A 15,857-nucleotide genomic window follows, 5' to 3' on the forward strand; every position below is an offset into this window, starting at 1 on the left:
GGCTATTGAAACACATCTACTGCATTTCATTAACAAATTTTTTTTTTTGAGACATCATTTGATTATAGACAAATATGAAGATAAAAATATAATGATCGTAATAAATCCTGCTGAATCAGTTCTGAATGCAACATCTTTCTGAAAAAGCCTAGCTTTCTTTTTTTATTATGCATACATAATTTATATTATTGTGTAGATTGGTACTTAATACATTGTTTTTGTGCTTTTAAGTTTTTTACAAGATGTAATTCCAATATAAAATGCTTTTGTTCCATCTTACAAAATGTAATGTCTTGAAATACTCTAAGAACTTATCTGTCAATTTTATATCTGAACATAAAGAAGCAAGAATGTTATTTGAAGGCTCTGGAGCGTAATGTACTACACTTTCACTATGTTTAAACTTTTTCTCTGTCCTTTTCCTTTTTTTCCCTTTTAGGTTAGAAATTCTGTGGCTTACTTTGTGTCAGTTTCACAATTCTGTGGAAATTGAGGTCAGTATTAAAAAAAAACAAAAAAAAAACACGGACTTGTTACTCAGCATCATATTGTACTTCAATCTGCAGTAGAAGTTTACATTCAAACTTTTCTAACGTGGTTGGTTTAGAGTATTAAAAAAAAAAAAAGTTAAAATACCACTTTTGTAATGGTATCTGTATCTGAAAATGTAACCTAAAATTGAATAATGCAATCTGGTTTTCCCTTTAGCTTAGGCCACTATTTCTTCCCTTTATTTAAATTGAGTGGGTATATTTCTGATTATGTTTCAAGATTCTTCTGTGAATAACAGTTTTCTCTTGTAATGGCTTGATTGCGGTTCCAGCCAACGAATCAGCTGTGCGTGTTAGTTACCTAAATATGTGTACACTGGCATACAAACTAAGGGCTATCTTTTAGAGAAAAGAAAATCATTGTAAGTGGTTTTTATGGGTTAGATAAGTTATTTTAATGTCTGGCTAATAGTTTTTTCCTTAGGCTTTCTTACACTGTTCCAAATGTGAAATCAGAGAATACAAAACTTAAGTTTATGTATATTTGTTATGTTGTTTTGAGGAAAACACCAGTCCCAAGGGCAAAGACTATTGTAGTGGAAATGTGAAAGCCATTAAAAGGTATTCATCTTTGATGGATCTGATGGCAGGGTAAATAAGTAGGAAGAACTATTGCTGTGGTAATATGCAGTATATCCTACTAATTGTATTTAACCATTGAAATTTTGTCTGTTATCACTATACCTGTTAGAGAGACTTGTGATTTGCATTATCATTTTAATTGAATTTTTTAGTTGTTAACAGCTTAAAAAAAATCTTACAAAATAATGGTCTGTCATGTCAAAAAGAAGAAAGTGGTTTGTTTTGGTTTGTTTTGATTAAAAAAAAGTGTCAAATTGCATTTAAGGTAATAGGAACTGCTGATGTATGAAATGGTTAATAGTCACCTGAAACTGTTTTAACTGCAGAACTACTCACTATTGCATTTTGATAATCCATAGCAGATAAGATCATATTCATAGGGAAGATATTCTTGTTTTTAAGGTACTCTGCCAGGGTCCTACTGCCTCCCTTTAATAATATGACAATTGGATTCTCTTTCCTATTATGACTGACTATAACACTTTTTATCCTGTTTGACTTGTATCAGATTTTTCAAGTAACCTTAGTATTTGAGAAATTCCATTGCTAAGATCACTTACCCTGTGTAAAAATTTATATTACTTACACTACTTTCAGATGTGTAGCTTAAGAATAATATTTTGTCTTTTAGTAAGTTATAATAGGGAGCTACTGCCTTAATGAAAATATAGGACAAGCCAGCTGATCAGCAGGCTTTTATTTTATCTCAGGAACGTGATTTTCTGCCCTAGGCAAGAAAATTGAGTCCTTTCACACAAGTGAACACTGCAGAGCTTTCTTGATTTTTTTGAGACAGCAGGTGCCTGCAGTCCCTGAGTTCTGTAGCTCACAGAACTTGCACAAGGACAAGTTCTGCTCTTTAATAGCAAAATATACTGTACTAGAGTAGGAACTGGCAGAGGATGAAGGAACAGAGTTTTTTGGAAGGCTGTTTGCAAGTGTGAGGCAGAGTACTTCATGAGCTACATGCTGAATCTGGTTTTGTAAAGGAAGTGCTGCAGATTGAGGAATGTAGTGGAACAATGAGTTGTTCTGTGACCACAGTCATGGTTTTTCCTTGTCTCCAAAGTTATTTGGCTTTTGTTCCTACTTTGTTCCATCAACATTGGCAAATACAATCCAACGTTGATACTAGAATTACTGCTGAATCTCCAGTAATTCAGGGAGGTGTACACCAGGACAATACAATCTCAGTGCATTTATTATTAAATAATAGCTACTAAGGCCTTGTTGCCAAGTAACCAAGTACTGAGATTTCCTGATCTGCACTTCTCTGTACAAAATGAATGTTGTGGTATGTCAAGTTACATGTAAAAATACATCCAGCATGCTTATTTGGAAGCAAACATCTACGTAGATTTTATAAGAAGCTAGGCATATTTTGCACCCCACAACAATCAAATACTTTTTTTTTTTTTTTTTTCTTCAAGAAATTATGTGATCATCAGCACATGTAGTTTACTTTGGCTTGTGTTAGTTTGTTTTCCTGGCCTATTGGCTCCGACATTCGCATATCCATCCCAGTCTGCAGCAGCTGACGATTCTTCTGTTAGTTTTGTTACTGATGCCAAAATGTTTATGCTGTTTCTGTCTAGGCACAGGCATGTAGAACATCTCTGAAACTGCTTCATATTCAAACTTGTTCTGTGTTTGGATGAATTACAGTGTGTTTGGATGAATAGCAATTTACAACTCCAAGTAAAATGAATAGAGTTGGACTTAGAATTTAAAGGAGCAGTCTTTCTGTCTTTCTTAGCTTCACATGCTTTGTCTTTCTGTATATCATATTGCATCAGACTCATATATGTATCAGTAAATCTAGAGGATAGAAGTAGTATGTTTTCATTTGCAGTGGTACATACAGAGAAAACTGTAGGAAAATCCCAAATAAATTCAGGATTTGTTTATCTTTGAGCATGTCTAAGAAGCAGATAAGCATCTAAAGGCAGCATTTTGGGTACTGCTGACCATAACTAACGTCAGTTATTGAGAGTGATTTACTTAAATGACAAAATTCATATTTATTCCAGTACTTCTGTTTTTTTAAAGACCGATACACAATTCCTGGATCATAACTCCAGTTGTGTACTGCTCATAGATTGGTATATCAAATATACCAATATATAGCTATGCTTATTGCAGTTGTTTTTTATTTCAAAAGCTTTCCACATAACTATGAACACTTTGTTCATAGTACAAATTCTCTCACAGGACTGCGCTACCAAAGCATTGCCTTGATGCAGGGTAGGGAGGAATTGGAATGATCCCTTCTTTTTCCTCATACCTGGAGAAACTAATTGCTCCATGGAACTGGAATATTCTGAGGGTTTTTTGTAAGTGAGATAGGCAGCGATATTGGAGTTTATGTCATAATTAATAAACACTTAGATTCATAGGCACATGCTGGAGCTACTTTTAAACACAGATCATCGCATTCTGAAAACTTCCTCTTACATCACTTGAGCAGCTTCACTCTGATTTTCTGTGGCCATCTTCATTTACTTATAGTTTTTCTATTAGTTGAGTACTAATATATCCAGTGTCCAGTTTGGAGGAGAAACTTTCAAAACCTCTGACAACAGAAGATGAAAATGTTTCTGAGTTGTACACTGAACAGTGATATATGATTACAAAATATGCAATGAGAACAGTAAATAGCTGATATCCTGAGAATTTGGGTTCTCAACATTTAAGCTACAGAACGAAGTTCACATAGCAGATGTTTCTTGGTTATCTGCAAAGAACTGAACAGAAAAGGAATATTAATTTGAATGTAAGAGGCTAACATGAGAAAATGCAAATACTTTCTAATGATTTTTAAAACTTCCTGTTCCCACTTAATTAAAGGAAGATAAAACTCTGTTTGGGTTCTGTGAAGTAAGAAAGAAATGAATCTCTGGAATATGATGCATCTCTAAGCATTTTAATGTTCCTTTTTTTACTCTTTTATAGTTATTTTACTAATATGATTGCGTAAATAGAAACAAACTGTACACATTTTTCATCACAGTGCTGTAATACAGATTATCTAAAATGTTAAGCATTCTTGGTATAATTCAGTTTTCTGTATGCAGTTTCTTCCTGTGTATATTCCTTCAGAAGAAGAAAGAAAAAATCCAGTGTTATATGCCAGTAATGTCAGACGTGTAATGGCAGAGTAAGTATCTTTTAATATGTAATAAACTAAATCATGTTAGTGTATATGTCTGCTTGCAAAGCAGCTTGTATTCCACAGTAGTGCTTACAAACTATGTAGCAGTTATTTAATTTTCCTGTATGGGTAAGGCAGGGACTCACAAATATAGCAGTAACTATAGTAATTGTTTTGTTTTATTTTTTTAACATGCTTTCATATAACAAGCCTTTTATTTTGCTGCCATGGGTATTTAAGTCCTTTGTGGTGGAAGGTACAGTTGAATTGTATGAAAGTTAATATAACTGAATCTTCTGCTATTGAGGTTCCTTTTTCAGCTCTGGCTTTTTTAGTTGGAGTTAAGCATAGTTCGATGTACTCATTGTTAGCCTTGTAGCCAAATAGTAACACATAGGAAAACTGCTTCTATTTTAGAAATAGAACACTAGCATTCAAGTTCAATTAGTTGCTTGCATTGTATTGATGTGAGGACACTGAGAACACTTAACTATAGAGTAGGATAAAACTAATATTGAATGCACTGACCTTAGTTCTCTTCTGCTGTTTTTCATTACCCTCACATTTAACAGTTCAAAAAACGTTACGTTCGTTTTGTGTCCTTGCAGTGAATCTTCCACTAGTCAGCAGATGTTCTTTTTAGTATTTGCAGAGAACCCTTATGGTTATTAATAACTCTTGAAGGATTTAAGAAGTTTTGTACTACTTTTGAAAGAACTTGTAAAATCTTAATCTCTTGTTAAAATTCAGAAGAGAAGTTACAGTTTCCAACCAAAAGCCAATTTGTAGACAGTAACTGGTTATTCTCTGGTTTATAAGCAGAACACAACTTTGTGAGTTTCTTTAAGGATGCTGAGCCTATAATATAATGCAACAATTCCCTATCTGTTGTATACAAAGAACCTTTCTCATAAAAGAAAAAGGATTGGCGTGAATCAAGCTATCTTTGAGTTGCAGAGACTTCTGTAGTTTATATTAGGATTGGCTGGTCCAATATAAAGTGATGTCTTCAGGCTTTGGGTAAAGAACACAGTTACAAAGCCTTCATTATGAACTCTATTCCAATCAGAAGATGATAGAAATTGTGTGGTATAAGGAGAAATTTTGAAAGGCTGTGGAAGCTTACAACAAACTGCATATGGAAAGCCTTCCCTTCTGTGATTACACAGAGAGGTTATTTTCCTCTTCCTTTTGTTTTTCCCTCTCGCTTCTGAAGAGTAGGCATTTTGGGTAACAGTTAGAAGTGGTGTCCAAAAGGGACACTGTTAGAACAGGAGATGGCGATTATGGCTTGTTTTGAGGTGAAGAAAGGGCTGTGCGTTCTTTGTTGATATGGAAGAAAAATGCATGTTTGGATATCCAAGTTGTGTATTTACAATACAGGTGGGAGTAAACCAAGATGCTAATTCTTGGATGCTGTGGATTATTGTAGACCTGTTAAAAATAGTGTAACTGTCCTCTTGTGCTTTAGATTCAAGGGCAATGCCATTTATATGGCCCTTAGACAGCCTACTAATGACAAAGGGAAATGCCATTTTTTAATTGCTGTGGAGCCTGAGTAGGTACATGTCTTCACTGTATTCCTTCTCAACCAGGACAACAAGAATTGTCCTTTTGAAGATGCATTCAAAAGACACACATGCACCCCCACCCAATCTGTATCGTTCATCTTTGCTGCTGCCGTATACCACCACCTGTTTGAGTACGAGCTCATGGGTTTCTTTTTCATGGACCATGATCATCTCATTGCTGTGCATATTATGACCAGAAGTTAACCAATCTAGGTTGTTATTCTGAAAGCACTTATTCCTGCTGTTTTTCAGGAGTTAATTTCACAAACTTTTTAATTGAGTATAAATATGAATGCATATGTCTGCATTTTCTGCATTCTAGGCCTCAGCTTGTACAGGTAACGTCTCTGACATTGTTTTTCTTTGGTTTCAAAAGCAGCTTTAGCTTCTTCAATACTGAGTTGAAATCAAACTGCTTTTGTGTTAAATGCTTTTGTGCCCTACGCAGCTTGTGATTTAGCTTCTGAACTCAAGAGCCCCTTGAGCTCCAATTTATCTGGCTTTGGTTGATCCTATAACAGAATTTATTGTGAACAAAAGTTGTTTCTTTCTCTACTTTGCTTTTGATATTTGTAATGCTGAAAGTTTGAATGTACACATACATACCGTTATGGTTCATCTTGCATTTTCTGGAAGTCCAAAGGCTTTTCTACACTGTCAACAGATGAGCAAGAGAAGATGCAATCAAACTTGAGAAGGGCAAAGCATATTTGACAGTGGGAACCCATGCAGGCATTAACTGTAGTAGCAATTTTTTGTACTAATAGCATTGAGTCTGGTCAAAATACTGCTCCTCCTGTAAGGATGTGCACTCAGCTATAACTTTTCTTCTTCCTTCCAGTTTGGCTGAGCCTGAGATGTTCTCTGCCTTTTGTTTGGGATTTGTTCTGTCACAAGCTTGTTCTTCCTCTTTGGAAATGCTCCTTCAATATTTTTGGGGTCCATTATTTAGGGGATAGTATTTAATCTGGTGTTGGTTGTGGGATGCCAGTCAGTCAGGCCTTTCGTTACCTACCGTGGAGTTTGAGTTACTTAATCTTCCTCCTTTTGAGGTTGCTCTGAAATGTTGCCTCCTATTTATGTCTATGGAAACTAGAACAGATTCACAGAGCACAATGACAACTATTTGATAGAGCGAATTCTCAGTTTCTTCAACATAGTCACTATTGTTTGCTGTGCATTTTCACCAACGATGAACAAGAGCCTGCCAGTGGAAGTGACCTGCCATCTCCCCAGCAGAAATCACAGAATCACAGAACTGTAAGGGTTGGAAGAGACCTTTAGAGATTCAGTCCAACCCCCCTGCCAAAGCAGGCTCCCTACAGCAGGCTGCACAGGTAGACATCCAGATGGGTCTTGAATATCTCCAGAGAAGGAGACTCCACAGCCTCCCTGGGCAGCCTGTTCCAGTGCTCTGTCAAGCTCATTGTGAAGAGCTCTGTCACATATTCATGTGGAATATGCTCCAGTTTATGGCTGTTTCCCCTTGTCTTGTCCTCACAGATCACTGAGAAGAGATTGGCCATGTCCCTTTGTCTCCCACACTTATTTATAAACATTAATAAGATCTCCCCTGGGTCATCTTTTCTCAAGGCTAAACACACCCAGTTTGCTCAGCCTTTTCTCACAAGGGAGATGTTCCAGGCCCTTTATCATCTTTGTGGCCCCCCGCTGTACTATCTCCAGGAGATCCTTGTCTTTTTTGTACTGGGGAGCCCTGAACTGGATACAGTACTCCTGGTGAGGCCTGACCAGGAGAGAGCAGGGAGGAGGATGTACCACTCACTGTGCTCTCATCCACTGTTTGGTCTTCATAAGCATTCTGCAAGCATTGATGAATGTCAGTGGGTGCCATTTTTTTCCTCACAGTGGAATTAATTGACACACTTTACTTCATCTACACTTCCATGTCAGATGCCATTTGGTCACACTGCCCCTCTGCTGCCATCTGTCACACAGCAACAAAATGTAATGGGATATTGGCAGGAAGATGAATTTCTACTGCCATACCACCAACATCTGCCTCTAACATCATGAGTCAACAAAATAAAATAGGAGGCATTACTTTCAGAGCAGTCCTTATATTTGAAAAATTCCCAGCATTTATATTTAACGAGTTACGGCTTCTTGCTTTGGTTGCAACTTTTGGCTATGTTTTAACTTGTCTGCCATCTTCTGTTTTTTCATAAATCCTTTTTTAAGCAAAAGTAAAGTTTCTTCTAATTGCTGCCTTTCATCTGAATCGTGCTGCTTTTTTTTCTTTTTGTTCAAACAATTTTTTTTTTTATAATTGTCTTTGCTGGTTCCCTAATGTGGTATCTCACAAGCACAGATGTTTTCTTATTTGTAATTAGCTTCCCCTTTTCTGTGCATTTGCCCTATGATTCTACTGATTGCCTGGAAGTTCCTGTGTCCCTGTTGCATGCTGTACCTATTGTTGCCTTAAGATCTGATGAAATTTGCTGTAACGTGCCTAGCTGGACAAGACCTTTATTATTACCACATTCCTTTTTGTAAGCATCTCTGGGCAGTACTGCTTGTGAGTTTTATTGTATCCTTTTGGCCCAAGGAGTTCAGATTTCTACCTGACAGTTGGCAGAGGAGTCTTTGAAAAAAAGGTGATCTAGTACACACACAGCATTATCTAAGGGAACAGCAAGTAATCTAAACCAGCAAAATAAGTCCTCCTTCTTTCATTAGTCCAGTTTTCTTCTTCCATATAAACTTTATTTCATATTGTATAATACTAGTGACTTTATATTGTCTAATACCATGCTATATTCAATACCGTATAATAGTAGCTATTGACAAGACCTGCAGTACTTGATCTCTAATTCAGTTTGGAAATTGACTCCCACAGTATGAGGGAGTTATTCTGGATTTTACATAATATTCATTTGTATGCTGACTACAGGCTTATGTGTGGCATGAAACACAGTATCATAAAAATCTCTTAGTAAATTGCCATAATGGAATGACCAGTTTGCACATATCACCAGCACACTGAACAAAGAAACAGTAGAATGATGAAACAAGAACAAATAAATGAAAAATTTGAATGAACAACATTTAATTATTTAGGATAATCCACTTGAAACATTTTAGCCTTTAACAGTCTGCAGTATTTGTTAACATGCTTTTCCCATACACCTCTGTCTTCTTGGTTTGGTTGGCTTTTTCCTTTTGTTCCCTTCCTACTGATTTTTCTTGCAAGGGAATGGCTGTTGATCCAAAATCACTACAGCGTATGTCTTCAGTTTATTCATAAGTAACTTATTTAAAAAACCTATTTTTTAACATACTACTTCTGAGTTTGAATATCAGTGAGGTTCTCTTGCTGAATATTTGACTTTCTCTTTCAGTAAAAAGAGAAACAACGATCAGTAACTTTAATATTAAGTGTATGTCTTGCTACTGTACTAGAATGCCTGAATTTTGAGAGTTAATCAGTGGATAAAAGATTTACCTCGTATAATAATTACATTGGCATTCAAAGAGCTTGTATGAGGTTCTGAAGAAGTGTCTATTTAACAGAAAGTAATTGGCTGTTGCATAAGAAGCAAATACTATTACAGATTAAATTGCTATAATAAAGTGCAGAATGAAACGCAGGATTTTCATGACAGACAAAATGACTGGTGGCATGTTTTGGACTTTTGTAACAGTCTTTCCGTTAATGTATATTAACTTCACAAATGAATAAGTGGTAAGTAATGAGGTAGAAAAAAACTGAAGTTGAAAAGAATGAAAATAGTCAAGAAATGTGTAGAGTACAATATTTCGTTCTTTTTATATGAGCTTTTTTCATTGTTGCAGAACTTCTTGCCATACAAAACAAAACAATATTCTTCTCATTTTTCATAGGCTAACTTGCTTACTGTTTCTTTGGTTTAATTTAAGAGCGCTGGGAGTTCCAGTGACAGACTATACATTTGAAGACTGTCAGCTAGCTTTGGCTGAAGGACAACTTCGTCTGCCTTCAGACACGTGTCTTCTAGAATTTGCAAAGCTTGTGAGAAGCCTTGGGTGAGCATATACAATGTTTGTATATAAGGTGCATTTTTGTTACATGTTTATGTATGATTTTCCTCATATAAAAATACATTCTCTTCTAGTACACTGCATTTATGGCTACGTGTGGAATGCTGTCATATTACAGTCAGGGAAACTAATATAAAGATTAAACCAATACTGTATTAGAAGTAAATGTCTCAAGACATCCCAGAGAGGATCAGAAATACTGTGGGGCTTGCAATATCTGATACAGCTAAGAGTCAATTGCCCTTTCTCATGACATCTATAAATGAGAATGGTGCTGCCATAATACAATCTTGTGACTGGGGTTAATGTTGTAACAGAGGGGGCAGAAGATTTACTCTTTCCCAAGAAGGCATTGGTCTGTTGAGTGGGTTACTGCTAAATGTACTTTACAATGAAATACCTTATTTTAAGCAGTTTGGCTCATCTCTTCTCTTATGACATCAGTTCTCTCTGGCTTTACCTTTCTGAAAAACTTCAGCAAACAGTGGGGGGGAAAAACAAACAAACAAACAAAAAACAAACAAACAAAAAAAAAACAACAAAAAAAAACCAGATAAACCAAATATTAGAACTTGCTGTTATTGCTGTTATTCCAGTTTTTCTGCTTTGTTTCCCCTCTCCTCCTATTAAGCAACGAGAATCTAAACTTGCATTTTCAGCCTATGAACAATTGTAACATGTAAACACATTTTTCCTTTTTTGTCTCTGCAAGTTAAAATAGAGAGTGTAGTTATGTTTCCATATCAAACTTTATTTCATTTCACTGTTTTTCCTTCATCTTTCAGCTTGCTCATAAACAGGATTAAAAAAAAAAAGACAAAGATGTATTGTAGACAAAGGGATGTGGGACAGCATACATCATGCATACAGGTTACTGACATAATATTTCTCCATCTGAAAAGAATTCCAGTAGGACAGTAGACATTTCTAAATAGAACCAGAAAGATTCTTGCTTCAGTCCAAGAACTTTGAATTTTCAGTTAAAAAAAAAAAAAAACAAAACAAACAAACAACAAAACAAACAAAAAACCTCCTCACTTATGATGCAGTTGATAATCCCAGGATTCACTTTAATCCTCTTGTAATATTGTCCAGCTTTTGTCTGCTCAGTTTAAAACAGTTTCCTCGAATTAAGCGTTTTGGAGTATTTATTTGGCCTCTAAAATGATTATGTACATTTGAGAATGATGTTCCTCAAAATCTAAAAGTTCGCTAACAGACTTGAGCAATTATGCGTTGGTGAGCTATCATTCTGTCTTGATTTGGGTGTGTGCCAGTAAGTAAGGCTATTACCATGGATGAAACTGGATGATACTTGTAATATGATTTCAATTCTAATGCATGATTGATGAAAATGCACTCATTTGCAGCTTATTCAAAGGTTTTGAGGCCAGCAAGGCATTAAGATCATCTAGTCACATCCCTTAATAACTCCAACTGTAAATTTTATCCAATGGATTTTGCATCCAGTCTCATTACTTTATTTTGAACAAGAACGTCTCTTCTAGGTAACAATTTTAAATGCAAGACTTTAAAGGGGAACTCAGACTACTGTTTTTATTACTTTGTAATCTTGTTACATCTGAGTTTGCTGCACTTGAGAACTGTTTGTTCATATGATATATCTATAGGATTCATTGTCATTTACATACTTGTAAGATTTGCTCAGCCTGTGCTCCAGGTAGTGATCCAATTGTGATCCAGAAGACATGTAGCCAGAGCAATGGAGCCCCACACTTCATTTAATGAAGAACTTGAGCAATTTTAACACAGCTACACAGTTGCTAGGTCACAGCTGGCTGAAACTCAGCAGCTTCATTTTGAACTCTGTGTTAAAACGACTGTTTTATCAAGGAGATCAATTAATCAGTATTGTCTTAAATTCTAGGCTCATTTCTCGTCAAGCAGTTATGCTTCCGTTGAGCCTGATGACTGACTGGTGTTTGACCAGTGAACAGATTCTTAAAATATATATAAGGTTTTTACTATAGGTTTCAGACATTGTAAAAGCTCATCATCATTTGATGATTTCAGTTAATTTCATTTGATGATTCATAATTAATTGCCCTATTTTTAAAAATTATTTCCTGTTTGTACTTTGGTTGGATCAATCAATATGTTCTAGACATGGAAGTTTGTTTGACTTCTGTGCCTTACAGAGCTCTTCATACATTTTCTTCTGCAAAAGATGCTAGTCTATTATAATTCTTATCTCTGTTTTTTTAACAAGATAATTTGTTTTGAGCTGCTTTAATGCAGTCACCAGCAAGGAGATCCCTAAGTTCTTCATAATGTCTCAAATTTCTGCTTATTCTGATTTCCACGTTTACTTTGCCTGTGAACTAGAAGGACATTCTAGCTTTAGTTGTTCTGATTTCTAACAGAACCTTGATTTGCTGGCCATCAGTAGCTCCTTAATGAGTTTTCTATTTTGGGTCAGATAAGTTTCTAATTTTTTTTCTGCTGTAATTTTCTTCTTTTCTTAAAATGTTGGAAAGATCTATCCCATCTTCAAAGCGGCTGGATGTAGTACACATTGCAATACAAGGTAGAAATTTCTTGTTGTTACTGTTCTGTTTGTTGTTAGGCTTACGAAGTCAGGTCTCGGTGTAATCTGACAGTTTGTTCAACTGATTCTGGTGATTCAGGATGTTTGCATCTTCAAAAAACTATACAGAGATCAATTATTCTTAATCTGGGTAGGTGTTTTATGACACTATCTGTTGAGTTACAATCTTTTTTTTTTGGCACTGATTTCTAATACCTCTTCTCTCTTTTATCTCACCTGCTCTCCAATTTATTAAAATTCATTACTTTATTACATTATTCATAATTGCTTTTTGGTTGTTGGTTTTTGGTTTTTCTTGCCAATTTTTCACTTTTTTTCACAGAATCCCAGCTATGAATTAGAAGGTGTTGCAAGGTTGGAGGTGTCTTGCATCTTTCTGCTTTAGTCCCTGTTTTCTACTCCCTGATTTTTCTTATCTACTTGCTGCCATTTTGGCAAATATCCTTTAGAAACTAAGATTTTCATTTACTTTTTTTGTTTTTGCATACTAAGCAGCTCTAATACTTGTACGTCACAACACATTTTCTTTCCAGTTTGACAGTTGACTTGTACTTCATGCATCAAAAAGAAATAAGTATATCAAATACAAAAAAAAAAAAAAAAAAAAAAGGTATCATAATATGGTGAATGGTATCCTATGTTGCTGGTATATGTATAGCAAAAGGCCCTTTGGGCAGATTGTTGACTTGGTGTATACATTTAATACTCAGATGCAGAGGTTCTTGGTGGTTTTCACTGAAGACAGAATGGCTGATTGTAATTTATTTTAAAAGGCATAGTTTGCACGAGATCTTCTTTTTCATGTCAGATTGCAAAAAATTCCCTTTGGATTTCTGAGCTTTCTTGGTGGGATTATTCTATCTTAGTCTAGGAAGTTTTATCTTTAACAATGGATAGTAATTAATCTATTTTGTTAATTCTTTTTTGGTTCCTTAACAATCTGCTCTGCTTTTCTGGGGCTGATCACTGTTGCTCTCTTAGATCCTTGTAATGAGCACTAGAGATGTCTGTTGCATATAATAATTGCCTACCCCAGAAGAATGTTCTACAACATTAGCAAGCCTGAAGTTTACCTTCTTACATACTCCCAGGCCCAAGTAAGTTTTCTGATAGTCATCCTTATTTTAGAACCTGAATCGGTTCTGCCGTGGCTTCAAAACCGCAGTATTTCAGTAAGAATGAAATGAATTAAACAGTAGTTCCATTTTGAACCTCAATATTATACTGTCCAGTCAGCCACAAGGATCCCAAATAGATAGTGCTCGTGTAGCCTTGTAAGAGCTGCGAGGAGAGATTATAATTATTTCTTAGATGTGGTACCCATCTACTCTCATTCAACAGCCCCTGATGCAGTCTTCTGCTGGTCCATGTGTACGTGAAACTGTGGTCCAGACTGTAGATAGTGCTTTGTAATTCAAGAAGTAGTAGCACCTTACAGCTAACACGGTCGTGTCTTAGGGCTGCTACAGAGGTCATATTTAGTAAGAAAAAATCTCTGGAGGATGTTCTTCATCTGCATTCATGGTCAAAACAAAGCTGTCCATTACAGAAGGTGACTGGAGATTAGGCTTAATTTAGTGAATACCAACTACAGTACAGCTTGCCTCATGAGATCAATTCAGGTCAGTTTTGCAGCTGTTGAGTATTCTTTCACTAAAACAACAAGAAGTTGCATGGAAGTTCATCAGTAGACAGAAAACTGAATTTGCTGCTTATTTGGCTCAGGGCATATTTCTCTGAACTTGCAGTTTACAGTAGTTAGCTACAACATCCGGCTGTTCTTATGAGGCTTCCAGCTCTATGAGACACTGAGAAGCTTTTTGGCAGGTTTCCAGCATTTGAGGAAAGAGTCTGTTTTCAGATGATCAAATGCAACTAAAACTGACTTTGAAGAGATGAGACATTTCACTCATGTAAGAACAGTGGTAATAGTGCTGGAAGTATCCTACCTTCAGGGATCTGGTTTTCCTTGTCAGCTCTGCTGTGGAGGATTAAATGTTCAGTGCTTCATCCTGAAGCAGCTCTTTCCGTGTAGAAGTTGGCTTACAAAATGAAGCAAAATACCACACTAGCAAAATAATGTTGTGTCCCATAAAGCCTAGGTCCTGCAAACACATGGTTTCATGAGCAGAGACATTCACTGTTGGCCTTTTAGGTTTTATAGCTTCCACTAGGATAAAAGGCTCTTTACTGAGAGGGTGGTTGGGCACTGGAATGGGCTCTCCAGGGCAGTGGTCATAACCCCAAGCTGCTGGAGTTCGAGACATCTAGACAATGGGCTCAGATGTATGGTTTTATATTTGGGTAGTCCAGAGTAGAGCCAGGAGTTTGGCTCGGTGATCTGTATGGGCTCCTCCAAACTCAAGATATTCTATGTTTCTGTAAAAAGTAAAAAAATTAAAGGAATTGAGACATCCAAAACAATTTCAGTTTGAAACTACAGTCTGTTGTAGGATTTGGAACACTTGGCTTTCAAAGAATTCAGCATTATTTGTCATGGTCATCCAATACGCCAGATACCTTTTGATTCTGACAGGGATAGAGGGAATGTACCACCTTGGATTCCAGGAAATACAATGTATTCACACTCAAGCTGAAGCAAAAGTTTTGCCTCTCTGATCCACATACTGTTTTTGAGATTGGCTCACAAGTTTTTTGTATTTATAATCTCAAACCACAAAACATCTAATAGATTAGTGGCAAATCACAACTACTTTCAATACAAGATTTTACTCTTGTAACTTCAGCTTTTCAGGCTACTGAAAGGTTGACTGTTGAACAGGAGATCCCAATGAGTCTCTAATACTCGTCACCAAACAAGTGTTTACTCATTTCCAGAAGGTGAATTTTGTGTGACTTTATTCCAAATCAAATCTCTCTGGTTTAGAGACAGATGTTAGATTGCATATTCTGTGTCAGAGATGGATTATCTCAAGGGAGTATTCATATGCCAGCTGGCCTTGTTCTGCAGTTAAAATCCATTTCGGCTACTACAGTGAAGATGTATTATCTATGGACTGGTTTTACATGTAATGCTGCATGTTAGAAGCTGAGATCTGCATGTATCTCTGGTCCTTCGTGGATTCGTTTGATATTTGTACCTGCTCCTTTTTTAGATAATGGAAAATGAATATTTGCTCTCTTTATACTGCCTACGAGCCAAACTTATGAGAGGTGCTTTCCTTCAAGTGTGGAGGGAGCATGTGAATTTTTGTAGGGGCTGTGGGCTTTGAAAGAATTGGTGCATAGCTAAGTCTTATAATTCAGAAATACAGTGCTTGGAGTTGTTACTACAGTTTTTGCAAGTTAGGCTAGGTAATGACAGATAGCGTAGTATAGTAGTTCTGTTTTTGTTTAAAAGTATAGGCTTTGGGAAGAATTGTTCAGGTCTT

At 36.1% G+C, this 15,857-nt stretch overlaps 1 protein-coding gene across 1 annotated transcript in view; it reads left to right on the forward strand.

Annotated features, from left to right (window-relative positions):
* LPCAT1 (lysophosphatidylcholine acyltransferase 1) overlaps positions 1-15,857 on the forward strand; it is a 60,629-nt gene that overhangs the window by 27,541 nt on the left and 17,231 nt on the right. The window contains 3 exon segments of the mRNA XM_042839177.1: positions 440-494; positions 4,208-4,290; positions 9,756-9,881. Coding sequence (XP_042695111.1) covers positions 440-494; positions 4,208-4,290; positions 9,756-9,881 — 264 coding nt within the window.

Source organism: Centrocercus urophasianus, unplaced genomic scaffold (assembly GCF_019232065.1).
Source record: "Centrocercus urophasianus isolate 14NV4802_14NV808 unplaced genomic scaffold, USGS_Curo_1.0 seq_11, whole genome shotgun sequence".
Taxonomy (NCBI): domain Eukaryota; kingdom Metazoa; phylum Chordata; class Aves; order Galliformes; family Phasianidae; genus Centrocercus; species Centrocercus urophasianus.